This window comes from Dryobates pubescens, chromosome 31 (genome assembly GCF_014839835.1).
Source record: "Dryobates pubescens isolate bDryPub1 chromosome 31, bDryPub1.pri, whole genome shotgun sequence".
In the NCBI taxonomy this organism is placed as follows: domain Eukaryota; kingdom Metazoa; phylum Chordata; class Aves; order Piciformes; family Picidae; genus Dryobates; species Dryobates pubescens.
In genome coordinates, this window is record NC_071642.1 from 872776 (window position 1) to 897512 (window position 24737).

The window sequence follows — 24737 nt, forward strand, 5'->3', positions numbered from 1 at the left end:
GGAGGAGGGACGGGGCGGCCGGCGGGGACAAAGCCCGAGCGGCGGGGCTGGGACAGCCCGGGCGTGGGGCCGGGGCAGGGGTCACCCCTCAACCCCTCCTCCCGCTGGGGGGGGGGGGGAGTTGTGCCATTCGCCACGGCTGCCGCTGTCCCTGGGGGCCCGCCCGTCTGCTCACCCCGGGCCCCCCAGGACCCAGCCTCCCCCAGCAGCCGGCCCGCCCCGTCGGGGAGGCGGCGGTGCCCCGGGGGTAACCCCGCTCGGGCAGGGCTGCGGAGGAGCCAGCCCCCTCCCTCGGTAAGGGCTGAGTTAAGCCCGACGTGCCCAGGGAGGGGAGAAGACCGGGGATAGGTGGTGGGGGCTGCCGAACTCTCCCGTCGGGGCTGCTCACGGGCCCCGCAAAGGGGAAATACACAACTGCTCGGGAGTAAAACCGGGATCGACCCACCTCCATCCCGGAGGGTAGCGGGGTCACCGATGTGTCCAGCCTCGGCTCTGCCATCCGAACGGGGACATGGGGCCCGGGACAAAGCTGGACCGCGGCTCGGGGGGCGGCGGGGCAGAGCCCGGGGCGCGGGCCGAAGTCCGGCTCCACGTCCCCCCCGTGCGGCCGGTCCCGGCCGGTCCTGTCCCGGTGCAAAGGGACTTCGCTCCCCCGGTAACAGCGGGACAGCACCGGCCAAGGGCGGGAGCGGCGAGGAAGCGGTGGCCTTTCCCCGGTACCTCCATCCGCCTCTACACCGGGAGCAGACCGATGGGCACAGCCGTAACCCCCGCCTGCACACATCCACCCAGGGGTGCCTGGGCGCCCCTCAAATCCCGGTGCTCGCCCAGGGCCGTTCACGCCAATCCCCCCACTCTGCTGGTCACCCTCATACTGCTTCCCGCATGGCCCCGCACTCCCTCCACGTACACCCACGGCCCCGCACACCCCACGCAGGATCATCCTGGCTCTCCCCAGTATCTTGCACGCCCCTGCTGCCTCTCCACACCCCACACCACCACCCCAAACCTTGCCCGGTCCGCCGGGCTCCTCAGCCCTCCTGGGGCTGTCTCGTCGCATCTCGCTCTGGTGAAAAACGGCGGAAAACGAATCAACCAGGCGGGCACAGCACCAGCCCCGGGCACAGCACCGGCCCCGGGCATGACACCGGCCACGGCAACCAGCCCCGGGTCCGGGCATGACGACAGCCCTGGGCACAGCACCGGCCCCAGACACAGCATCGCGCCGGTGCCCCGGCTGTGAGCAGCAGGGCCGGGTGGGCAGCAGGGCCCGGTTCCCGCTCACAACGCTCCCGGTTTCGGGAAGAAGGAACGGATCCGTCCCGGTCCCCGTTGCCCACACTCGCCCATTGCTATACACCCACCTACAGATACAGCACCTACGTCCCTATCTGTGCTGCACCGAGACACCGGCGGAGATGCCAACCCGTAGCACCGGGAGCTCTCCAGGAGCTTTCTACCCCGTACCGGGAATCCCTAGGCTCGGGGAGCCCTTGGCAAGAGCCCCGTTCGCTCCCGGCTGGCTCGGCATGGCGGGGAGCGGGCGGAGGCTGCTCCCGCCGGCACCGGGCACCGGGAACCGGGGGCACCGGCCCCGCCGCTCTCCGTGGTGCTGAACCGCGGCCGACGCCGTGCCCCGGGGCTGGTCTTGGCGGTGTCTCCTCCGTCCTTCTCTTTCCAAGCCACTGCTAATTAATCATTATCATTGCTATTAATTATTGTTGTTATCATCCCTACGGCTCCCGGTGCTCCGGTGCACCGCGGCAGGGCCAACCGTTCCGAGCGGGAAGATGGTGCCAGTGAAGCCTCCAGGTGCCAAATGAACGGATCCTTTCCCCCGTAACACCCCCGATAGCTGCCGCCTGCGCTTCCCCACCGTGGGTCCGCACCGAGCGTGGGCCGAATCGGTGCCGTTACCTCCGCTGCCGAATTATCTTTCTTGCCCGGCCCCGGCGGGCTCGGCCCCGCTGCCGTCCACACTGCCCGGGGCACAGTCAGTCCCGGTCCCTCTCCGTCCCCACGGTGGGTTCCGTTACCGAGTGCCGGGCAGGTTCGGCTGCGGTTCCACCCCAAAGGGTAAAATCCCAACAACGGTCGCAGCCCAAAAGCTCCGACCGGGTCAACGAACGGCACCGGCAGAGCTTCACCGCCGCCCCGGCAGCACCCTCCAGCCTGGGCCCGGTTCGGAGAAGGGTCAAAGGTTGTTTCCCCCTATGCAGCATCCTCACCGGCCCCGTTAGCCTGCTGTCCCCGGGCACGGTATGCACCGCGCAGGGCCCAGTCGGGCCCCGGCAGCCCGGTTTGCTGCCTCTGGTCGCCGGTGCCTTCATCCCGAGGTTCCCGGTCCCCGAGGGAGCGCGGGGGAGCTTTGGCAGTACCGACGCGGGAAAGGAGGCGACCCACGCGTGTCCGCGGAGAAAGATCTACGGGGGCCGCCTGGCTCTGTTCCTCCCTGGCACTTACCGAACCGTCGCCCGCCTGTGCCCCTCGTCCCGGTGGCTGCGGGTGCTGGCACCGGCCCCGGGGCCTCTCGTGCCCCCGTTCTTCCCCTCGTGTGAATCAAATACCTTCACTGCAGCAGCCATGTTGGGCTCCGGTACGAGCACGGCGCTCGCTGCAGGAGCCACCGGCCGCCTCGGCGGGAAGCAGAGCGGCTGGGCTCGGCTCCGAGCGGCGCGGCGGCCCCGCTTCCTATCGGAGAACCGGAGCCCGGCCAGCCGTCGGCCTCCCTTTCCCCATCGTAACGGGGGATGCCGCCGTGTGCCAGCTAACTTCCCTCTGTTACCGGTAACGCCACTAACTGCGAGTCCCGCACCTGCCCCGGTAGAACCGGCCGCGTGTCTTTGGAAAAGAGGTTGGAGAGGGGGATGGGAAGCCGCGGTTACCTCCGCCTTGCCCGGTGTGCCGGTGTCCCCCAGTGCCGTCCGGTCGAGCCTACCTGGGGAGGGAAAGAGAGAGAAGAGACGTCAGGAGGAGCTGCCGCCATCGCTCCAACTTGGAGCAACTTTCCCGGCGAGGCTGGCAGCGGGGGCGTGGGGGTGGGCGGCGCTGGAGCCCCTGCCCGGTCAGCCGGCACCGGTCCCACCGACGGGCAGGGCGTGGGATATCCTTAAACCCATCTCTTCCACCCGTGAAGCGGAGATGCCCACCCCCTCCCGCGCCCCGGCCCTGCCCGGGACACGGCCTCTGCTGCGGCGAAATAGATGAACGATGCCCTTCGATGAGGGGCAGCCCCACATCCAGAGTTTTTCTGTCTGTCTGTCCATCTTTAGCGGGCGAGGGGCGGCCTAGCTACCTCCGCACCGCGGCCATCGAAACATCCCCGGGCACCGGAGCGTCTCCCCGGGCAGCCGCCGCCGCTCCCCGGGCAGCGAAGCCGCTCTCGGCCCTGCGCCCTTCCAACAGCATTTTCAGATGATTTCTTTTTCTCCCCCTTTCCCTCCTCCTCCCCCCAAAAGAATTTTCTCCCCTCTTTTTCTTTCTTTTTTTTTCTTTTCCCGCCCCATTTATTTTTTTCCTCTTTTATTTTTCCCCCTCATTTGCTCCCAGAATTAATTCCATTTAAACCACGACGACTCCTTTCCCTCCACATCCCTTCGCAGCTTAATTCAACCAGCACCGCTGAGCGTGGGGGTCCTGACCTTGAGGAAAAGGGCTCCCCAAACCCCCCTCTAAATCCAGCCGAATTCCTGCCGGCCTGGGAATATCGATGTGGGCGAAACCTGCAGATTTCACCGATTTTTGACGATTTTCTTTCCTCAGCCGCTGGCACCCAAAGGTGTTGTGGCAACAAAGAGCGGGAGGCTATTTGACGCTTCGATTTTTGGCCTGTTCCTGTGCAGAAACAGCCCCCCAAAAAAACCCCTTAACGCTTTGGGAATTGTCTCCCCCAAACTGCTCCCAATCCTGCCGCAGGCAAGCTCAATTTACCGGGAATATTTATCCCCCCCACCCAGCGCCCCGTCCCTGCTAAACCCGTCGGACGACGCAGACAGGCAGCACCCGCTGAAATTAATAGCGAGGAGGGAGAGTGGAAATCAACCCCCAGCCTCCCCAGCCCAGTTTGGTTTCCCCTTACTCGCACGGCAAAGATTTTCTTTTTCCTTCCCCCACTCGGGGAAAAAAAAGAAACCCCAACGGCGTGGCGATGCCCGCGGTGCCCAGGCGGGCAGAGCCAGGCGAGCCAGCACTGCAGCCACCCCCCTGACTCCTGCGGATGGGCAAAACTCCTCATAAATCAAAATAATTGATATTTTTTGATCCCGGCACGGCAGGTTCCGCCGCGGCCCTTTTGCGTGGGGAATTTTATTGATTTAGTTAACATTTCCCGCCCCCCTTGTTTGGTTTTGGGTGAGGTTTTTCGGTCGGGGTTTTTTTTCGGTTGGGTTTTTTGGGGGTTGGTGGGGTTTTTTTTCTTTTTGGTGGATACGACCTCGCACCGAAGGGAGATGCCCACACAACACAGCACCCCTAAAACCTCCAGCTCCCTGCTTCTCTTTTCACCACCTTCCCCACCCCCTCAAAGAAAAAAATAATAATAGAATGATATAATTAATAAAGCACAGCGGCAGAGAGGGAAACGCGGCGCCGGCAGCCCCTTACCTCGGGCACCAGGCAGGGCAGGGCTGTCGTTCTTACCGGCCCGGGGGGCTCTAAATCCCGGGGGTGGCTTTTGTGAGTTGGTCGGAGTTTCCCCGGGCTGTCCCCTTTTGTGTCCCATGGCCATCTAGAGGCCCTTGATTAATTAATTTCACACCGCGGACTCGGCGAGAGAATTTTCCCACCCAAATAAAAATAATAATAATAAAAAAACCCCAAAACACCCAAAAAAAAAAAAAAACCCCAAACCCCAAACCAACCCCAAACAAAACCAAGTGACCGAAGGGATGTGAAACCCACCCCCACCCACCACCCCCGCCTTCCCTCCCCCCCCCCCCCCCCCCAAAAAAAAAAAGAGGGGAAAAAAAGAAGAAGAAAAGGAGTCAACATCAAGTTCAACAGCATGCGGGGAAGGGGAGAGGGGGGTGTGAAAAAAACCAACACATACAACAACAACAACAACAAAAAAGAGGGGAAAAAGGAAAAAGGAAAAAAAAAAAAGGCAAAAAAAAAAAGCAGAGCTGATTTCCATCACAATCGCGTCTAGAGCGGGGCCGGGCGGGGGGCGGCGGGCGGCGGCCCCCGCGCCCCCTCCGCGCGTTCCCAGGCTCCGAACAATCGCGCTCTGTTTGCTTCGCACATGCCGGCGTTTGGGCACGGAGGCTGCCTTGGGATAACAGGAATAATGAGGAATGGGGAGCGGAGGGGAAGGAGAGGGGGGCGGCGGGTGGGATAGAGGAGAGGGTTGGGGGGGAAGTGATGAAGGGTTGGGGGGGGGGGGCGGGAAAATTGGGATTTGGGGGATTTTAAGGACGGAGGGAAGCGGAGACTGAGCGCACCTGGGGGACCGGTCGGTACCGACCTGTTGAGTCCCAGGGCGGGAGAAGCCGGTGGAGTTTGTGGCGAGAAGTGGGATGGGAAATGGGAAACGAGGGGGCCGGGGGGGGGGTCCCCCAAAGCTGGGAGGGGACGGAGTTGGGCCTTGACGTGGCGGGGTGATACTTTTCCCTAAGTTTGGTGCCTCCTGCACAGCCCCAGCCACGCATTTTCCCACAGCACAGGGGGAGCTAAGGGTGCTTGTCCCGGGGGAACGGAGGGTCTCTTCCCCTCGGGGGGAGTGGGGTGGGGGGGTGGGGGGGTTGAAGCCCGGGGTGGCCGAGGCGGTGGAGGACGTGTCCTGCAACCCAAACAGCTCGACTCCGCCGGGCATTGTCCCCACGGAGCCCGTGGCCATTGTTCCCGACGCTGCGGGAGCCAGAGGCAGGGCAGCTTTCCACGCCTCGCCCCCCCACTCTTCCCCCCCCCCTCCCCCCCCAAACCTCCCCTCCACCCCCGACACTCACACCGGGCTGACGGGACCCACGGTCCCTTAATCCGGGGAGGGAGGCAAAAAAACCACAACAGCCTGAAAGGAAGAAAAAAACCCAAACCACCCCCGCCCCCCTAAAAAAAAAAGGGCCCGGGAAGGGAACCGGGGGCTGCGGGTGCTGGGTACCCTCCTTCCAAACCCGAGGGGCTGCGGGTGCTGGGTACCCTCCTTCCAAACCCGAGGGGCTGCGGGTGCTGGGTACCCTCCTTCCAAACCCGAGGGGCTGCGGGTGCTGGGTACCCTCCTTCCAAACCCGAGGGGCTGCGGGTGCTGGGTACCCTCCTTTCAGACTTCCTCCAAGTTGGGAGAAGCTGGAGCAGGGAGGAGCGAGAAGGCTGCCGGTGCCCGCGCAGCCCGGCCCCACCGGCGGGCAGTGCCCGCTTCCCGCTGCCCCGGCCCCGGGAGTTGAGTGCGGGGCAGGGAAAGAGGAAACCAGAGATGGAAAAGGGGAGGGAAGAGGGTGAGGGGGGGAAATTATTTACCTCCCTCCGCATATCTGCATCCATTAATGACTTAGCGTGAGCCGGGACACCGGCGACCACCGGGGTGGGGGCTGGAGGTGTAGGGGGGGAGAACGCGGTGCCCGGAGTCATCCAGGCGATGCCGGGGTTGCGTCTCCCGGAGAAAATCGGGAAGGAGAAGCAGGGGGTTGCGGGAAGCGGAGCAGCCCCCCGCCATCACGTTGCCTTTACGTGGGGTTAAACAGATAACGTCCACCGGGGGCTTTAACACCGGCAACCCTCCACACACCGAGCCCGGCTAGCCCCGACCCGCCGCCTCCGGGCTCTCGGTGAGGGGTTGGAAGGGGCCGGGTTGGATTCCACCCAAACATCCATTTTGTCCCTTTTGGAAATGGAGATGGGAGAGAGGAGGGGAAAAAAGGAAAAAAAAGAAAAGCCTTTTTTTTTTTTCCTCTGCTTTCTCCATATTTTCCTACGTAAGGAATGACGTCCTGACGTCGGGAGCGGGATAGGTTAGCCCTGAGCTGGGGGGAATGCACCGGGATGGGGGGGGGCAGAGGCGGGAGGGGGGAGCGTGGGGGTGGTTCTAGCAGCACAACCTAAAAATAACGGAGATTTCATTATTAAAAAGAGAATAAAATAATAATGCTCAAGCCCGTGGCACCAAACCGGCAGCCAGGACGGATTTGGATCGCCCTCCCCCACCCCCCCAACCTCCCCGCCCCACGCCGCGCCCCCATCCGGCCCCGGGGACCGCGGGACCATCAGAGCATCCCAGGGACCCGGTGGGAAGGTGTCTGGGGTGGTGGTTGGGGGTCCTCCTTCCTTTCCCACCCTCCTTCTCCTGGCTAAGGCTGCGGCAGGATGCGGGGAGCGGGCAGAGGCACCCCCCCGCCTCCTTCCCCCGTGCGGGATTATTCCGTGGAAATGAAGCAGAAATTGGCTATTTTTCAATTAAACCAAAAATCTCCTGTCCCCTACCCCCGGTATTAGCACCTCCAAGCTCCGAAATGACCGGGAGCGGAACCTCCCCCTGCCCGCGCCGCTCCTCCGGTTCACTGGGGTTTTGGGAGCGCGTTAAAATAAGGGGGGGATGCCGGACCCCTGCCCACATCGAGCCGCGGACCTGGCTGGCCCGAAGTGGCTGCAGCCGCCGGAGCCGTCGGGATGCGCTTCACACGCCGCGGAGCCGGGACCGGGCCGGTGCCCTGTGCCCCTGCGCTCCCACCCCGCAGCCCTGCCTGTCCCGGTTAGCGGCAGCCCCCGGGCCGGTGTTGCCGGGGCAGCCGCCGGCTCCCTGATGAGCTCCGATTGTGCATTTCTCCCTCAACGAATATATTCTCCCGGTGGGCCTGCAGGGAACCGGGACGTGCTGCCGCCGTTGCCCACCGCCCATCCCATCTAACCGGGGCTTCACGGGGGCCCGGACGGTCGCTTCTGGTCCCTTCCGTCCAGAATCTACACGTCGGGCACCCCAAATCCTAGGTCTGGTCCCGGGAATACCAACCCTGAGAGAGGGCTGCGACCCCCGCTCCCGGCGGCAGTGCGATCCCCGGGCTGCTCGTTCCCACCTTCCCCAGTAAGACCCTCGGGGCTGGGCCTGGCTCCTCCAGCCCCCAGGTGTCCGTCCCATTGCCCCCAAATCCGGCGAGGGGAGTTTGGGGGGGGGGGAGTTATTTTGGCTCCCGGTACCGTTTTGATCAAAAATTCATTAGGAGGTGCTCGGCGCAGCGCCATGAATATTTCAGGGCCTTTGCAAAACAACAAAGTGGGGGTTTGGGGAGGATACACCGGAAGGAGGGGCAGCCCCCCTGTACCCCGTTTGGCCCCGGTTTATTGCGGCGGGGAGGCGAGTGGGGCCCGGGCACCTCCGTCCCCTCGGGGTCGGGGCTGCGATCTCTCGTCCCCAGCCCGGGGCTCCGTCCTGCCCCGTTATAAGGCGTGAAACGGCTCTGGGGAAGCCGGGAGCGGAGATCGGCTCCCGGTTGGAGCGGGTGGCTCGACCCGTCCCGTCGGGTCGCTGCGGGGACAAACAGCGTCCTTCCCAGGGGCCAAAATGACAACCCGGAGCCGCTCCGGGGTTGCTCCGCGGTCACTCGTGGCAGTGGGGCTTTAAGGGACCACCCACGCCCGGCTCCCAGAGCCCGGGACGGGCTCGGTGCTCTGCTGGGCGATGGCAGCGGACGGACCCCATCCCTACCCAGGATGTACCCTCGGGGACATTCTGAAGGACGAGGACCATCAGCCCAGCGCCCTCTCCACCGGCTGGGATCCGGCGCCGCGGGGCTGCCTCCCCCCGGCTTTGAGAAGGGGTCGGTCCCCCCCAAACCAACCCACCCGCCTTTTCCCCAGCGCGGGGGTACCCTGGCTACCAAGTCCACAGCCCCCCCGAACCGGGGTGCAGAGCCCCGACAGCACATTCCCCCTCAGACCCCAGCTGCGGGAGAGGAACCGGCACCGACCAGGAGACAAAGCCCCACCTGCTCCACAGCCCCGAGCACCGGAGCCCAGCACCCTCCCGGAGCAGCGCAGCCCCCGGCCCTGCTGGGCCTGCAGGTAACTGGGCTTCACTGGGGGCAACTCCCTGTCCAGCTTGGAAGGGGATGGGGAGGTGGCCCAGAGCCCTCCACAGTGGGCTGGGCCCCTGTGGGATGGACTGGGGGCCCCACGGAGCAGACGCAGATGATCTTTTCCCGTTGTCATTCCCACTCCCCCCCGCAAAAAAACCCTAAAGCTGGGGGGCCGTGGGTGTCACCTTTGGGTCCAGAGGCTGTGGGGTCCCTCTGCCTCCACTGAGCTGGGAAGGTGCTCAGCGGACAGGCAGCGGCATGAAGATAGGGGCAGAGGGCAAGAGCAACCTCCCTGCATGACCAAAGTGGGTCTGGGGGCACCCCAAGGCACGCGCCCCCTCCCCTAGCCTAAGCCATGCCGCAAGGGGGTGTTGCTGGACCTGCAGGGAGCTGCGGGGGGGGATGCTCGGCTCCGGTCGGCTCCCAGCTCTCCCACTGCTGCCCCCCCGCATCCCACCGGCCGCTTCCGGGCCCCTAGGGTGGGGATGTGACCGATCCCCCCCAGAGCCCCAACCCCTCCCCGGGGGCTCACCTCACCCTGACATTTCCTGGCTCTCCCCTTCCATGCCAGCGGGTTGCCATAGCAAATCTAAATCTCACAAACAAAACGAGGAGGGGAAAAAAAGGCTGATTAGCATATATTCAAATGAGCCCTGCCATAATGCACACCATAAATCATGCAGTCATTGCTATTCAATCAGTGCCTCTTACCCCAGCCCCCAACACTTGCACCCTCTGTCTCGCCTCCTCTTGCCTTCTAAAGCCCCCTCCCAGCCCCAGAGGTGACCCAGGAGGGGATCCACCGGTCTGGGCTGCAGGGGGGATGTGGACACCTAGGCCAAAGCCCCTAACCAGGGCAAACTCTGCCCAGGATTCGTCTCCCACCTGTGCTTTAACCCTGGGGCTTGGCCAGCACCACAAAGGGGCCCAGTTCAGTGCTGGTGAGCGCCCAGCTGACCCCCCCCCGGCCCCCACCTGCTCCCAACCCATGGGTGCCCAGGTAGTGCTGGGGGGGAACCCCCAGCCCCCAGAAAGCCCCAGAGGCTGCTGGCACTGCAAAGCCCTGGTTGCCCATTGCAGCTCCCAGCAGCGTGGCCAAGACCTCAGCCATGGTCATGGCCACAGGCACGGCCGTGGCCACACTGGGCACACCTCCAGCCTCAGGAGATGCTGCCCCAGCCCCAGCCTAGCCCTCAGCTATGAGACTCAGCTCACCTGGGCCGGGCCCACCCCGCTAAACCACCGCTGCCCCTGCTCCCCCCTCCCCCCCGCTGATCGTAAGAGCACAGAAGGGTTTGTTTGTCCTCCTCCCGGCGCTAGCCTGCAGCACCGAGACCTTGTGAGCAGCTTTTTTGGGGTGTCACAGAGAGCTGCGGGGGGGAAAGCAGCGCGGCTGGACCCCAGGGGCCTGGCCAGAGCCTGGGGGGGGCGCAGGCTGTCACCTTCCTTGCTGGTTGGTGACACTGGAGAGATGGCTCTGAGCCCGGGGGACAGCGATGCTCAGATGGAGTGGGGGGGTCAGGGCTTGTGGCACTCCTCCCCCTGGGGACATTAATGATCTGTCACCTCCTTGGGTACCCCAAGAAGCTCACCGCAGACACCCCGACACCCCCAGTTCTTTATTGGTGAGAAGATAATAAATAGGGAAAAAAAGCCCCTGGGCTGGGGTCGGGGGGAGCAGCATCCCCCACCCCCAGCTGCCTCCCTCCCTCCCACCTCGCTGTGGGATTCTGGCAGCTACACATCCCCGGCCCCCCACCCCCCATCCAAATAAAGCTGGGTGCAGGGTTGGGCTGGGGGGGCGCAGGCTGGACCCTGCCGGTGCTCTCAGTCCTGCTGCCACCCCGTGGCACTCCGCAGCCATTCCCGCGCTGGGAACAGGCTGGGACAGACGCGACCGGGCCCTGGGGTAGCGCTCCTGGCCCCTGGGCTCCCGGCTTGGCAGGGCATTGCGGGGGGGCTGAGCTGCAGGGATGGCATGTTGGGGGGCATGGGGGTGAGGAGGGGGTTTGCCAGCGGCTGCTGCCCCACGGTGTGGGACCAGGACCCCGTCACTGACAACCCCTCACCCCCAGCAGCATTGCAAAGGGCACAGGGGGCTTTGTGGGGGTCTGAGGATGGGGGTGAAGAAGGGGGCTCCCCTCGTCCACCCCCCCGCCCCCAGCACCCTGCTGTCCTGTCCTTGCTATCTCTGCCAAGCGTCCATGGCCTGTGCCCGTCGCGTGGGCACCGGGACCCTCTGCTCCTCTGCCAGCGGCCGGGGGGTCCCCAGGGGGTAGGGGTACCCCTTGGCATAGTCGTCCCGTGGCTGGAGCTCTCCAGAGCCTCCTCGGGAGGCATCACTCAGGGGGGGCAGGCTGGCCAGGGGGTGCTGGGGGGTGCCCAGTCCCGGGGACACTCGCTCCGACTTGATGCTGATGGTTTGGTGCTGCGGGGAGGTGCTGGGGGCCGGGCTGGGCTCCTCGCTGGAGACAACTCTGCTGCTGACCCTGGGGTGAGAGGGGAGGAGGAGTGAGGCTGGGACTCCACACATCCCCCACTGGGGTGTGCAGAGTGGGCAGAGGCTGAGCTCACCCCCTAAGGGGGCTGAGACGCCCCAGACTCATCCCATGTGCCAGCTCTGAGCCGCCAGGCAGTGCCCATCTGGCTGCGGGGAGCCTGGTGTGTGGCTGGGGGGCACCTGGGGACCAGCCCCCCCGAGGAACCAGGCTGTAAATGGCTCTGCCAACAGAGTGTGTGGGGTCCTGGGGTGACCCCCTGCACCCCAGTTTTAGGGTGAAGCTGGACAGAGCCCAGCAGGGCAGGTGGGCAGCTGCAGCTTGAGTGCTGGCAGCAGCCATGGCTGGGAGGTGGCACCCATGGGTGCAACAGCTCCCCAGGAACAGGTCCATCCCCACCCCCAGTCCCTCACCCCAGAGCTGTGCCCCATCCTCACCCCAGTGCTGCCAAGTCCCGGGGGTGCTGCCAGGCTGCTGGGCTGGGCTGCAGGAAGCCAGGGGCTGGGGGGGCCTCACCAGCCCCAAATTCTGCTGAGCAGGAGAATGAGAGTGAGCGGGGGTGGGGGGTCTGTGGGCGGGGGGGGGGTGTCCATGCTGTCCTGGGGCCAAGAGGCAAGGACTCACCTGCCTGGGATGGGGTGAGGAAGGAGAAGCCGGCGAGGCCATGGCCTGGGCTGCCAGAGCTGCCTGGGGTCAGCAGGGGGCTCAGGGGCTGCAGACTGGGGTACAGAGGCCGCTGGGGGAGATCAGGGTGCCCCCCGTCAGGACTCCTGCTGCTGACCCTCTGGAAGCTCTCTCCAGCCCTTCCCACCCCCCCACGAGGACCTTGTCGTCGAATTGGGGGAGGAGACATCTGCTTGGTCCTGGGGACATTGTCACACCCCTCACCACCAGCCCTGCTGCCCCCTCCCACGGTGACACTGTTGGGAAGGGAGTGCCCAAGGCCACCAAGCGTCCTGCTGGCAGCGACCCCACGGCCCAGGGCGTCCCAGCCCCCTGCCAGCGCATCAGGGACACCCCAGGGACCCAGCCCCAGGAGCAGGAGCTGCAGATCTCGGGGGGCTGTCAGCATCCAGCCTAGGCAGTGGGTGCTACGGGCCTGGTGCCCCGCTCCGTGGCACTCACCGCTGCACTGGCACCGCTCCTGCCGCTTGCCAGGCTGCCGGCGCCCTCCCCGCGCCGAGCCTCCGCCCCCAGGTACAGCGGGGGAGGCGTCTTGGTGGCCAGGGCCCGGTTCAGGCTGCCGGTGGGGAACAGGGGGTAGCTGAGACCTGGATGGACAGAGGGACAGGAGAATGCCCAGGGTGGCCCTGAGGGATGCAGGGTGCTCTGGCCCTCGGGGGGCATCCCCTGGTGCCTGGGTGGCCGCCAATGCCAGCTCGGTGCCATGCTCCAGCAAACCCACACCCTGCTGGAAGCCCTCGGTGCACCTGGGCTGTGCTGGCCACAAGCTCTGAGAGGAAGTGATGGTGGTGGCCACCTCCAGCCCTGGGGCCAGGAGGCTACAAACCTCCCCAAATGGAACCTCCTGTGGGGAGCACCCTGGGCCTGGCTCCCCACAAAGCTGCCAGGACCTGCTGTGGGCATATCCAGCGTGCCCAGAGCCACCACCCCACTCCCATCCCAGGAGATGGGGATGCTGCATGCCCGCATCCCATGCTGGGAACATCAAAAGGCCACCCCAAGACACCTCCCACCCACCCAGGAGGTTTCCACTGGTCAGTCCTCACCATCATCCTTCCAGCATGGCACTGCCTAGCTGGTGCCATCCCACCCGGCAGGATGAGGCCCTCGTACCCAGCTCTGAGATGCCCCCCAGGGAGGGAGCTGCAGGCAAGAGGCGCTCAGGGTGCTGGGACCAGCTGGGTTGTGGGTGCCAGCAGGGTGCAGGAAGCAGAGGGATGGTGGCAGGGGACGGTGTCCCCACAGCTGCAGCGGCGCTGCCAGCCCACGCAGCCGCCCCGGGCCCGCTCCTGGCAAGTCCCAGGAGGTGCTGTGAGAGGAGCTTTGCATGTGGCTGGGAAAATCCCCACGGGGCTGGCCAGGGCTGGGTGCCCATGGGGGGGTGGCATGGACAGGATGCCCATGGCAGGCATGGGGTACTCACGGTGGGCACACGGTGGGTACCCATGGTGAGGACAAGAAGCCCACAGAAGGACAGAGTGTTCAAGGGGTGCAAGGATAGGGTGCCCGCGGTGGGAATGGGGTGCCTGCAGTGGGAATGGGGTGCCCGCGGTGAGGACTGGGTGCAAGCACCCCTGGGTGGTGAGTCCAGCCCTACCTGGGGGCAGTGGTGCCGGCGAGCGTCCCGGTGGCTTTGATGCCGGTTTGAAGGCAGGCAGGCGGCCCTGGCTCTGCGGGGAGCTGCTGGCACTGCCCAGGGACAGGTCGGTGCCCGGCGGCGAGCTGCCGTAGGCTGCTTCAGGCAGCGGCGCTGGGCTCTGCGGGGTGGAGCGGAGGTGAGAGACAGGGAGGGGACCCCCGGGGGCCCTTGGGGGACACTGCGGCACAGCAGCAACTCACATAAAACCTGGGCCGTGCCACCGACAGGTCCATGCCCTCGCTCAGCCTTCGAGCCTTCTCCCCAGGGTCCGGCCCCTCGTCCAGCTCCACCTCCTGGCTCTCCAGCCCCAGCCCCTTGCGCTTCAGGGTCTGCGGGGGGCAGGGTGGGGAGCAGAGGATCAGAGAGTCAGAGAGAGAATCCCAGACTCAGAGAACCACAGAACCGTCAGGGCTGGAAGGGACCTCCAGCATCGCCCAGTTCCAGCCCCCTGCTCTCCACTAGAGCAGGCTGCTCAGAGCCACATCCAGCCTGGCCTTAAGCACTCCCAGCGATGAGGCTTCCACCACCGCTCTGGGCAGCCTGTCCCAGCGTCTCCCCACCCTTATGCTGAAGACCTTGGCGCTGAGCTGGGGGTGCCCAGGAGCCGGCACGGGCTGCCCCCCTGCCCGGGCTGCCCCCTGCCCGGGCTGCCCCTGGGGGGTACCTGGAGGATGTCAGAGTTGGTCCTGCTCTCGTGGGGCTCGCTGTACTCGGTGTACTTGAGCAGGACCCTGTCCATGTCGCTGCTGGCGTACTGGAAGAGGCGGTTGGTGCTGTTGAAGATGATGAGGGCGATCTCGCAGTCGCACAGCACGCTCAGCTCGTAGGCCTTCTTCATCAGCCCGAACTTGCGCTTGGTGAAGGTCACCTGCGGGGCAGGGAAAGGGGTGGGGGTGCTGCAGCCCACCCTAGCCACCCCCTCGACCCCCTCCCTGCTGCATTGCCTCGGGTTGGAAGGGACCCTCGAAGGGCGTCTTGTCCGACCCCCCCCCGCGCTCAGCAGGGGCAGCTCCAGCCAGAGCAGGCTGCCCTGGGACACAGCCAGTTTGACCTCAGAGGTCTCCAGGGCTGGGGTCTCCACCACGTCCATGGGCAGCCTGCTCCAGTGTTTTACCACTCTCCTTGTAAAGAACTTCCTCCTTAAAGCACTTGCTCATGGACATGGCCCCAAACCTTCCTCCTGGACCCCCAAACCCTCTCCAGCTCTGGAGGATGAAACCAACCCCTGGATATAGCCCCAAACCCTCCTCTTTGGGGCCCCCCAAGCCCCCTCCAGCTCTGGAGAACCCGGCACCCACGAGGAAGGTTGGAGCAGAGTGGCTTTGCCTCCCACTGTGGCCCGGTGCTCCCTTTGTCCCCCCCTTGCCCCCCGGCAGCTCTCACCTGCCGGTTCCTCTGATCCAATATTCTGCTGATTTGGATCTTTTTCCGACCCATTTTCCCCTCCTCCACTTGAGATGGGCCTGGAAGAGAGCAAGAAGCCCCTGAGCTCCTGGGGCCGGCCCAGGTGAGCGTCCAGCCCAGCACCACACACAGCTCCTGCCCCCCTCCAGCCTCCAGACATGAAGCAGTTTCACTGCAGAGCACAACGAGAAAGGGTTAGCCGTGGGGAGGGGATCTCAGCCTCCTGTTGCTGGCAGCAGAGCTGCTGGAAAGTGGAAAATCAAAGAAAAAGTGGAAATTCTGCCGGGGCACGTGGGGAAAAATCCCCTCAGCTCTGCCCAGCCTGCTCCACCGCCCCAGCTCCAGCCCCCTCAGCCCACCCCGGCCCCAGCACCTGCCTGTGCCAGCTGGAAAGCCTCAGTGCCACCGCGGTGCCAGCAGCCTCGCCGGGAGCAGGGCATCAGCCTCGGCACCGCCCAGTGCCCACCCGAAGCCGAGAGGGCTGCTCGGAGCCTGCCCCATGCTCTGCTGCTCTTCACCTTGGCGTGGGGAGGGTGGTTTTGAGGGAGGCTGGGCTGGCCCTGGGGAGGGTCCCTGGCACCCAGGGGGCTGGGCCCAGCCTGGGGCTTGTTTGAATTTGCTTTTCTCTTGTGTTTTTTTCCTTTCCTCTCAACCAACACCAAGAGACTAAATTTGACCTCCACCATTCGCAGGCCAGGAAGTGGCTGCCTGAGGAGAAGCAAAGCGAAACCACCCACCCCTGCCTGCCCCACAGCCAGTGCCAGGAAGGGCCAGGGGGCAGCAAGGACCCCCACATCTCACCCCACCCCACTTTCAGGGTGCCAGCACCCATCACAGCCTGCCACTGGGCTGTGACACCCACCCGTGACATCCCCCCCTGCTGCCCCAGCTCTTGCTCCTCTGGTCATGCCCCGGCTCCACTCACCCCCAGATCCCACCCTGGGGCACCCCAGTGCCACCGCAGCCTGGCACAGAGCCACACAGCCTGGCACTGCTCCCGTTGGGACCCTCACCCCCAACCTCCCCACCCCAGCTTGGGTGCAGGCCTGAGCTGGCTTGGTCCCCACGCCACGACCACGGGGCAAGAGCTGAGCCGGGAGCGCGGTGGGGCTGGGGGCTCCGTGCTGAGGCTCCCCCGGGGCCGGCAGGCACCCCCGGAGCCCTCCCAGGGCAGGGCTGCAGCCGGGGGGGGCGCAGGCTCCCGTGGTGCCCCAGCCTGCCCTGCTTCCCCCCTCTCGAGCGCGCTGCCATTTGCCATCTTGCTCAGCTGCTATATTTAGCTGATCAAAACTAATTTTAATTTCTGGAAGGAAATTGCTGTGCTGTTCCCACGGCCTGGCTGCCACCCTGCGCCCCGGGGCCCACGCACGGCACCAAGGTGCAGCCCTGCCGGGGGGCGCCGCCACCGCCCCAGCCCCCCGGCCCCGGGGCGAGCCAAGGGCTCCCTGCTGAGAAGGGAAAGGTTTCCCCAACCATTTCTGCTGCCCTGGGGCTGCTCTCCTGGCACTGGCACCTGTGGCAGGGCGTCCCCAGGTGGCTCAGCTCCCACTGCCCACCCCCACCCTGCAAGCTTTAGTTTGGGGTGCAGAGAGAGGAGGTGCTCCTGGGGGGGGGCTCTGACTCACAGCTGGGTTTGGCCCTTTGGGGACAGAGGCTGTGGGTTCCCATTTCCCTGTACAGCCTCAGCCCAGGGGGGATTCTTCAGGGTGCTGGGGATGGCAGGATGTGTCCCCCCCACTCTGCAGCGGGCACAGGAGATGCTTGCCAAGGGATGCCCTCACCTCCAGCTCCTTGCATGCTGTGGCAGCCAGATCCCTGCTCCAGCACCCCAGTTTCTACCGGGGAGGAGAGCCCTGCACTGGGACTGATCCTGCAAGTCCCTGCCTGGCCCTGCCTGCCCCAGGGCCTGGCTGTGTCCCCTGATGTGTGCTGCTCCACGACAGGGGACAGGGGACAGCAGCCACCCTTGAGTACCATCACTGCACTGAGCCTAGGAGGAGCCACATCTGCCCAGGCAGGGTGCTCAGGGGGGCCCAGACCCATGGGGTGACGCTGAGGGGGTCTTAGGGGGATACCAGCACCTGTGGGGTGATGCTGAGGGGGTCCTAAGGGGATACCAGCCCCCGTGGGGTGAGGCGGGGTGGGGGCCAGCCCCGCACAGCACACAGGGGGTGGGAGGCAAGAGGAATCAGCAGCCACAGCACCACTGGGGACGAGCTGAGCACTGCCGTGGCCAGGCCACCACCAAGGGGTGCTGAGGTGACTCCTTCCTGTCCCCTCCTCCCCATCCCTGCCACCGGGGACACTGCCGGAGGCCTGGTGCAACACCCGGGGTGGTTTCATCAGCTGCTTCCCCACGCAGCTCCTTGGGGCTCCTCTGCTTCTCCCAGGGCATCTCCTGGGCTGCTCACCCACCACAGCCACGTGGCACCCACGGGGACACGAGCAGGGCCTGGGCAGGGCCATTGCTGGCACCAGCAGTGTGCCAGCTGCTGGGGGCTTGCTGGGCAGGTGTAGGATTTGGGCAGGGGAGGGATGGTCTCCAAAAGCGGGGGGCAAGGGCAGTGATGTCCTCCTGGAGCGGGGAGCAATGGGAGGGAGGCTCAGCAGGAGCAGGGTGCCAGGGGAGTGAAGCTCTCTGGGAATGGGTGCCAGGGCATGATGCTCTCCAGGAGCATGGTGCAAGGTGGCTGCCATGGCAGGTCCTGCTGCCTCGGGCACCGCAGTGCGGCAGGACCCGGGGCTGGGTTCCCCCCGGGCAGGTATTAAGGGCTGGGAAGGGAGGGGAGGATTTCAGCCTGGGCTTTAATTGCTGCAGCAGGCGATGAGCTGATAGAGCAGCCCTAAGGCTGCAGGAGATTATCACAGCCAGCAGTGCTGGGCACTGCCACCTCCAGTGAGGTGGCACCGTCCCATCCTGTCCCCATGGCCAGGGCCAGCATGGGGGGAGCAGCCTGGCTCCCATCCAGTGAGGGCTCATGGCCCTGAGCAGGAGGGTGCAGAGCTGGGGTGCTGTCCCCCCACAGCCTCTCATCAGATCACAGGATCACAGAGCAGAGGATGTTAGGGGTTGGAAGGGACCTCTGGAGCTCATTCAGTCCAAGCCAGAGCACAGAATCCAGCACAGGGCACACAGAACACATCCAGACAGGGCTGGAAAGGCTCCAGAGGAGACTCCACAACCTCTCTGGGCAGCCTGCTCCAGGGCTCTGGGAGCCTCCCAGGGCAGAAGTTCCTCCTCACGCTGAGGTGGAGCCTCCTGTGCTGCAGTTTCCATCCATTGCCCCTGGGTCTGTCACAGGTGCAACAGAGCAGAGCCTGTCCCTGTCCCTTCCCTCCTGACCCCCAGCCCTCAGATATTCCCAAGAAAGCTGGGGAGGGACTTTTGAGGGTGTCAGGGAGGGACAGGACTGGGGGGGATGGAGCAGGACTGGGGAGACTCAGGTTGGATGTTAGGAATAAATTCTTCCCCGTGAGGGAGGTGAGAGCCTGGCACAGGTTGCCCAGGGAGGTGGTGGAAGCCTCATCCCTGGAGGTGTTTAAGGCCAGGCTGGATGTGGCTGTGAGCAACCTGCTCTGGTGTGAGGTGTTGGAACTGGAGGAGCCTCGAGGTCCCTTCCAACCCTGACAGTTCTCAGTCTTCTCTTCTCCAGCTTCACCCCCACAAGGTCCCACCTGGCACAAACAGCTCCTGCTGAGCCACGGCCATGGTGCTGGGGGCTCAGCCACGGCCTGGCCGCAGGGATGAAGCAGCCCTTCAGCATCATCACTGTGAAGGAACCAACTCAATTTCCTGCTAAGGAAAGAGCTCTCGAGCCTTACAAAACCTTCCAGGGAGGAAAAGTTTCTCTCTCCTGCCTGTGCTGGGCAGAGGCTCCAGTGCTGCCTGGCATCCTGCTGGTTTTCCCTGCCTCCCACTCACGTTTATCTTTAGCCTGGGCTCTCTGCTCGCTCGCACGCACCCAACTCACTTCCACACCCTCACCCTCCCCATCCCCTTTCAACAACAAGATATCACCCTTGGGCTTTCTGATCAACCCCCCTGGATCCTCTGCATCTTTTAAGAGTCATTTGTATCCCTCTGGAAGCTGGAAGCTTCCCATCCCAGCTCCTAATTCACGACGAGAAGCCCCTCGAGAGCGATGTGGTGCAGAGCCCCAGAGGGATACTGGGAGGGTCCTGGCCTTCCCTCTGCCACCTTTGTATCTCTCTTCATCCCTGATTGATCCCAGAAATGTTAAATCCATCAAGTTTAGCCTCAAAAACTCAAAGCCTGAAGGGTTATTGGGGGAGTGCTGGAGTGCCTCAGGCCGCTCCGGGGTCCCAGCACTCCCCTAATAACCTCAGCTGAGGATCCCTGAGCCCCCGGTGTTTCACCCACCCACTGCTGGCCTCCAGCATCTTCCCAGAAGTGTTTTGTTGCAGAAGGGGTGGGGGGGTGGGGGGTGGGGGTGGGAGGCCATGAGTAAAGTGAAAGAGTTTCCATCCCAGCTTATTATTTTTTTCTTCCTTAAGGGAAAGTCTGAGCCAGGAGAAGCCAAATCCCAAGGGGGAACCAATCCAGAGGTTGCAACGCTGGGGGACTGGGAAGGCTTCAAAGGGGTCTTTGAGGGCCACCCTGTATGGTGGGACCACATCCATCCCTGGCTGGTGCTGTCCTTCTCCATCTGCCCAGGTCTCAGGGGTCCCCTAGGGTGGGAGAAGCATCTGGAGGAAGGGAAAAAGTCGAAGCTGAGCAGTTTGTGCTGGGACCTCCTGCTTTTTATAGGTTGTTTAAACAACTAACCAGTAGGAACTGGAGCAGGGCTGCCAGGGGAGCAAGGAAGACAGCAGGAGGCTGTTGGGAAGCAGGGGAAAGGAGAATCTGGAGGGGATGGGGGCCCAAGAACACTTTGGGGTGCTGGAGCCAAGCACTAAGACTTCCTCCACCTCATGAGCATCACCCAGCAGCCAGCAGAACGCCTCGGGGGGTGGAGGCCATCAACCAACCAACTCCCCCCATCACACACCATGCCTGCCCATGGCACTGCCCTGTGCCCCTCCAGAGCCAAACCCAGGCTTTGGCTGGGCTCAGGCCACCAGCCAGCCTCAGCTCCATCCCCCTGGGGGTGACACAGACCGAAAGTGCCCCAGGTCCCATGGCCTGGTGCCGTGGGGCGCAGCGTGGCGCTGGGCGGAGGCTTTTCGGTTCCCAAATGACTGTGTGGAAGTGGGGGGGGGGGGGGGGAGGACTGAACCCCCCCCCCAAACCCATGGCAGCTCCTGCCCCTGGGAAGATGGACAGACGTGGACCAGTGGCCAGACCACCTTTTGGCTTGGGGTTGGCAGCGCTGTTGGCAGTGCTGTTGGCTGCCAAGGGAAGGCTCAGGCTGTTCCCATGGGGCTGGGCTGCCCCACGCTGCAGCTGGGCATTTCTGTGGGCAGTGATGCCCCTCTGCTGCTGGAGACTCAGCTGGGGGCAGCCAGAAGTTGCTGGCATTTGGCCTGAGCCCACCCCTGTGGCCTTAGGGCTTCGTGGCCACAGACCTGGCTTGCTCCTGACCATCCCAATGTAATCCTTGTGAAGAGGAAGGAATCCCAGAGCTCTCAAGCACACTGATTCCCTCACCCCAATCCTTCTGGGCACCCCCCCCAGCAGCATGGCATCCCCCATGGCAGCACAGACGTTCCTCCTAGGTGCCAGCAGGACTCCCTTTCCCTTTGCACCACTCAGAGGCTCCCAAATCCATTCTCCTTCCCCTCTGCTGCCCTGCCCAGCTCTCAGCACTGGGATACCATCAGGGATCCGAGTTTGGAGACAAGCAGGGAAATTTCACACCCCCAGCCAAACCTGGAGCCTGATCTACATCCCAACCCCCCCCCCCCCTTCCCCCCGAGCTACCCAGGTCTCCCTCACACATCACCCACGTGTGACGTGTCCAGCTGGCAGCCAGAGCCATGGAACAGGGCCAGGATCCGGCTCCATGGGCGGGTCGCCCACGCTCCCTTCCCAACCGGTGCCCACTGGGATGTGAGCAAGGGGCCAGGGCCCCATCACCTCCCGGGGCACATCCCGGCCCTCCTGCTCCCCCGCCGGCTGCCAGGTTGATGCCCTCCTTGCAGGCTCCCAGCTCCAGAGCCAGCAGCTCTGCGAAACTTTTCTCTCCTTAAAAGAGCGAAGCCCCCGGGATGGAAGCCGCTGGAGGAGCCGTGGGGTCTGCGCGGGGCAGTGACGGAGGGAGCCCCGCGTGTGCTGGGGCACGCTGGAGCTGCCACATGCTGGGCAGAGCCGTGGCCGTGCCACATCCCCACCGGGCAGCGTTAGAGCTCCGTGTGCCGCGGGGTGCCAGACCGCTGTGCCACCCCCAGCAGAGCCGCGGGGACACCAGGGCCGCCAGCGAGGTTAGTCCTGGCCCAGCCAACAGCCCCGCGCTGCCCTGCCTCAGTTTACCCCCTACACACTGGGCTCGGCCCCAGCCCCAAAGGCCTCGGTGAGCCCCGGGGGTGGCGGAGGTGGGGAGGGGACAGCGGCGGGACAGGGCGGCTCCAGCCAGGCTGCATTTTGGGTTCAACCCGGGCGTTCCTCGCTGCTCAGACACCAGTAAAAATAACCTCCCCGAGCTAACCACAGGCTTTTTATAGCTAGCCCGGGACGGCGGGGCGGGGGACGGGGGACGGGGCTCTGCCGTACCCAGGCCAGCCCGTGGGGCGCCAGTTCGGCCGCACCGGCATCACCCCGGGACAGACACCGCTCCCCAAACCCCGTGAGCCCCGACGGGGCGGCCGGTGGGATGCTTAGGGCTGTCCCTCCGTGGAAGGCACAGAGACGGGGCTAAGGGTGCACGGTCACCACTGTCCCCCCTCTGCGTTACCGGTGACACCGAAGAGTGGCCGCGTCCCGGTGCGCCCCCCGCCCCCCATCACCGCCCATCCCGGGACACTCACCTGGACAGCGACTCTTCCTCCTCGGCAGCTCCCCACCGGCCCGGCCGCCGGTTACCGGTGCTGCAGCGGAGCCGGCGCAGCTCCGGTGCGGCCCCGGTGCTGTCCGGTGCCGGTGTCGGTGCCGGTTCGAGTCCCCCGGAGCAGCCGCTGCCCGCCGCCTGCCCGAGCACCGCCGGCTACATTTGCATAACCCAACCCACAACCGGATTATATTTGCATAACCACGCCCCGTTCATTCATATATTTGCATATATGTGCCAGGCTCGCTCACTATTGGCTGCGGGCACAGTCGTTATTTACATAGCCACGCCCCCAGCAGGGAGAACTGGCGGGACTGGAGGGGACTGGGGTGGGAGGGATGGGGTGAAGCTGAGGGGAACCTGGGGGGGATGAGGTTGGGGGGATTGGGGGTCAGGGATAGGAGTGAACCTTGGGGTGCCTGGGGGGTGGGATGGGGTGAGGCTGGGGACACTTGGAGGGCTGGGATAGAGGTGAAATTGAGAGGACTTGGGGGGGGTGAAATAGGGTAGAGGGTGGAGGGAGTTGTGGGGGGCTTCAGGGGTGGGATGAGGGTGAAGGTGAGGGGATGTGGGAGGACTGAGATGGGGATAGGGCAGAGGAGGGCATGGGTGAGTTAGTGAGAATTTGGGGGGCTGGGATGGGGGTGCAGTTTGGGGGGGGGGTTCAGGCTGAGATGGAGGGGTCCAGCGCTGTGTTTCCTGGCACCCTTCCCACTCCCAGCCTGGGGAGGGTGGAAGAAAAGTGCTCTGCCCTGGAGCATCTTGAGCAGGGACTGGAGGATGAAGGTGGCAGGGGGTCCTGTGGCCTGAAGCCTGTGAAGATGACACAAAGTGGTCTTTGCAGAGTGGAGGGAGGCAGGCACTGCACTGGCACATGGTGACAGGCAAGGGACAGCTTGGACAACCTCACAGCAGAGCTGGAAGTCAGGGTTCTGGCTGGGGGGGTACAGAGTAGCCAGGTTCAGAAGCTGCTGGTCCTGTGCCTGGCTCCAAATCTGGCCCCAAGTCCGTCCCTGGAGAAGGCACTGCCCAGTTCATGCCCCTGCTCTGCTCCTGTCCTTGTGTGACCTCTGTCTGGGCTGGGACAAAGCCAAGGTGCAGCCACAGGGGTGGCCATGACCACCCCTCTCTGCTCTGCTGTCCCCAGACCCATGCTCTGCTGGCTGCTTTGTGCCAGGGGGTGGGTGGCCATGTCGGGGGGGGGGGGGGTCCTGCTTCCTCTGGCCACAGCATAGAGATGCTGAAGGGGTGTCCAGGAGCTGCTCCATGTGGGGTTCCCACCGGGAGCATCCTTGTTTACAGCAGCCAGGGGCAACTGATGCAATTCCCAAGCTCCCCTTTCGGGAGCAGAACCTGGGCAGCAGCTGGGAAGGAGGTTGTGGAGGCCTCACTGGAAATCAGCTCCCACCCCAGCCCCGTGGTGGGGACACATCCGACCCTGGGCTTGCTGGGGGTCTGATCCCAGGTGGGCAGTGTGGGAAGAGGGGCTGGAGAGACTGGGACAGTCCTGGAGAAGGCTCCTGGTGCAGGCTGGGCTGGCAGGAAGGAGATGGCATCTTCCTTAGAGCTGCTTTTAATGCTCCTGATTTATGGAGTGCTTCAGAGTGCAATTAGCAGGCTGTTAATTAGCCCTGCTCATAATCCTAATTGATCCTGAGGAGGAGGTGGGAGGGAGGGCAGAAGACCCAAAGCATCTGCAGGGCAATGTCCTGGCAGCTGTGGAGTCACAGAGTCGGTGTCCAGAGCCCACATCTTGACAGGGGCCAAGGATTGGGGTCACACAGGGTGGCCCTTTGCCAGCCCAGGGCATGGCACCTCCCTGCCCGGTGCCCTTCGCCTCGGGCTTCCCAGGGACCTGGCCAAAAGTTGCCTCTAGCGGCTGAACCTCCTCTGTGGGTGCAGGGGGCACCCAGAGCCCCCAGATCGGGATCTGCTCGGGCAGAGCTCTGCCCAGCTGCTCCCTGCAAGCTCCAGGTCGGCAGCTTGAAAGCTTTGAGCTCCCTCTTGAGGCCTTTCCTGCCCCCAGACCCGGGGGGTTTGGGGACCCAGAGCTGCTGAATGCCCCCCGGCACTCCGCACCCTGAGCGACACAGCCCGCAGGACACGGCTGAGCCCTGGCACTCTCCCAGCCGCAGGAGACTGTCACCAGGAGCTGCTGTGGGGACTCCGTGCCAAGCACCAGTGCCACGGACCCGTGGACTGACTTTCCCCCCTAGACAAAAATGTGAGGGGGGCTGGAGCCGAGCCAGGAGCCAGCCCCGAGCTGCCTGCCAAGGCCAACACAGCAGCGGTCAAAATAGCGCCGTGTCCTGCAGGGCTCCGGCCGGGAGCGCAGGCTGCCAGCGGGCACCACCCACGCAGGACGGGGCAGGCTCTGCCCCACGGAAAGGTCAGCCCGTCCAGCTCCCACAGCCGGCCCTGGGCTCGGGCCCAGCTGCTGATGCCACCGGGCTGGAGGCATCAGTGGGGCAGGCGGTCCCTTGGCGTGGCGCTGGCGCGGCGCCCGGGAAGCCCCATCCCGATGTGCCCTTGTCCCACACGCAGGGAAATCGGGAGAGGAGTTTGGGAA

At 64.6% G+C, this 24737-nt stretch overlaps 2 protein-coding genes across 3 annotated transcripts; both read right to left on the reverse strand.

Moving 5' to 3' along the window:
- Positions 1–2404: 2404 nt before the first annotated feature.
- On the reverse strand, positions 2405–9896 carry LOC128898758 (fibril-forming collagen alpha chain-like). Of its 2 annotated transcripts, none has more exons than XR_008462969.1 (2): positions 9532–9896; positions 2405–2938 (listed from the first exon to the last, which is right to left on the reverse strand). XR_008462969.1 is itself a non-coding variant. In XM_054175177.1 (2 exons), the coding sequence occupies exons 1-2, from the start codon at positions 4724–4726 to the stop codon at positions 2460–2462; spliced, it is 603 nt and encodes a 200-aa protein (XP_054031152.1). In that variant the 5' UTR covers positions 4727–4784; the 3' UTR covers positions 2405–2459. The 2 variants fall into 2 exon arrangements, 1 of the variants encoding a protein (XP_054031152.1); XM_054175177.1 differs by lacking the exon at positions 9532–9896 and adding an exon at positions 4603–4784.
- A 1262-nt stretch (positions 9897–11158) lies between these two features.
- On the reverse strand, positions 11159–15299 carry MEF2B (myocyte enhancer factor 2B). Its single transcript, XM_054175164.1, has 8 exons — positions 15204–15299; positions 14485–14688; positions 14021–14149; positions 13779–13938; positions 12623–12768; positions 12122–12233; positions 11935–12028; positions 11159–11488 (listed from the first exon to the last, which is right to left on the reverse strand). Exons 1-8 carry the CDS (start codon positions 15255–15257, stop codon positions 11185–11187), a joined length of 1203 nt encoding a protein of 400 aa, XP_054031139.1. The 5' UTR covers positions 15258–15299; the 3' UTR covers positions 11159–11184.
- Positions 15300–24737: the final 9438 nt, after the last annotated feature.

Excerpts from the sequence above, each read along its gene's own strand:
- LOC128898758 (XM_054175177.1), bottom strand. The coding sequence starts at position 4,726 with ATGGCCATGGGACACAAAAGGGGACAGCCCGGGGAAACTCCGACCAAC. Across the intron at positions 2,939-4,602 it reads TGCCCTGCCTGGTGCCCGAG|GTAGGCTCGACCGGACGGCA; the intron begins GTAAGGGGCTGC and ends TTCCCTCCCCAG.
- MEF2B (XM_054175164.1), bottom strand. The coding sequence starts at position 15,257 with ATGGGTCGGAAAAAGATCCAAATCAGCAGAATATTGGATCAGAGGAAC. Across the intron at positions 12,769-13,778 it reads GCCGGCACCACTGCCCCCAG|GTCTCAGCTACCCCCTGTTC; the intron begins GTAGGGCTGGAC and ends CTGTCCATCCAG. Across the intron at positions 12,029-12,121 it reads CCTCACCCCATCCCAGGCAG|CAGAATTTGGGGCTGGTGAG; the intron begins GTGAGTCCTTGC and ends TCTCCTGCTCAG.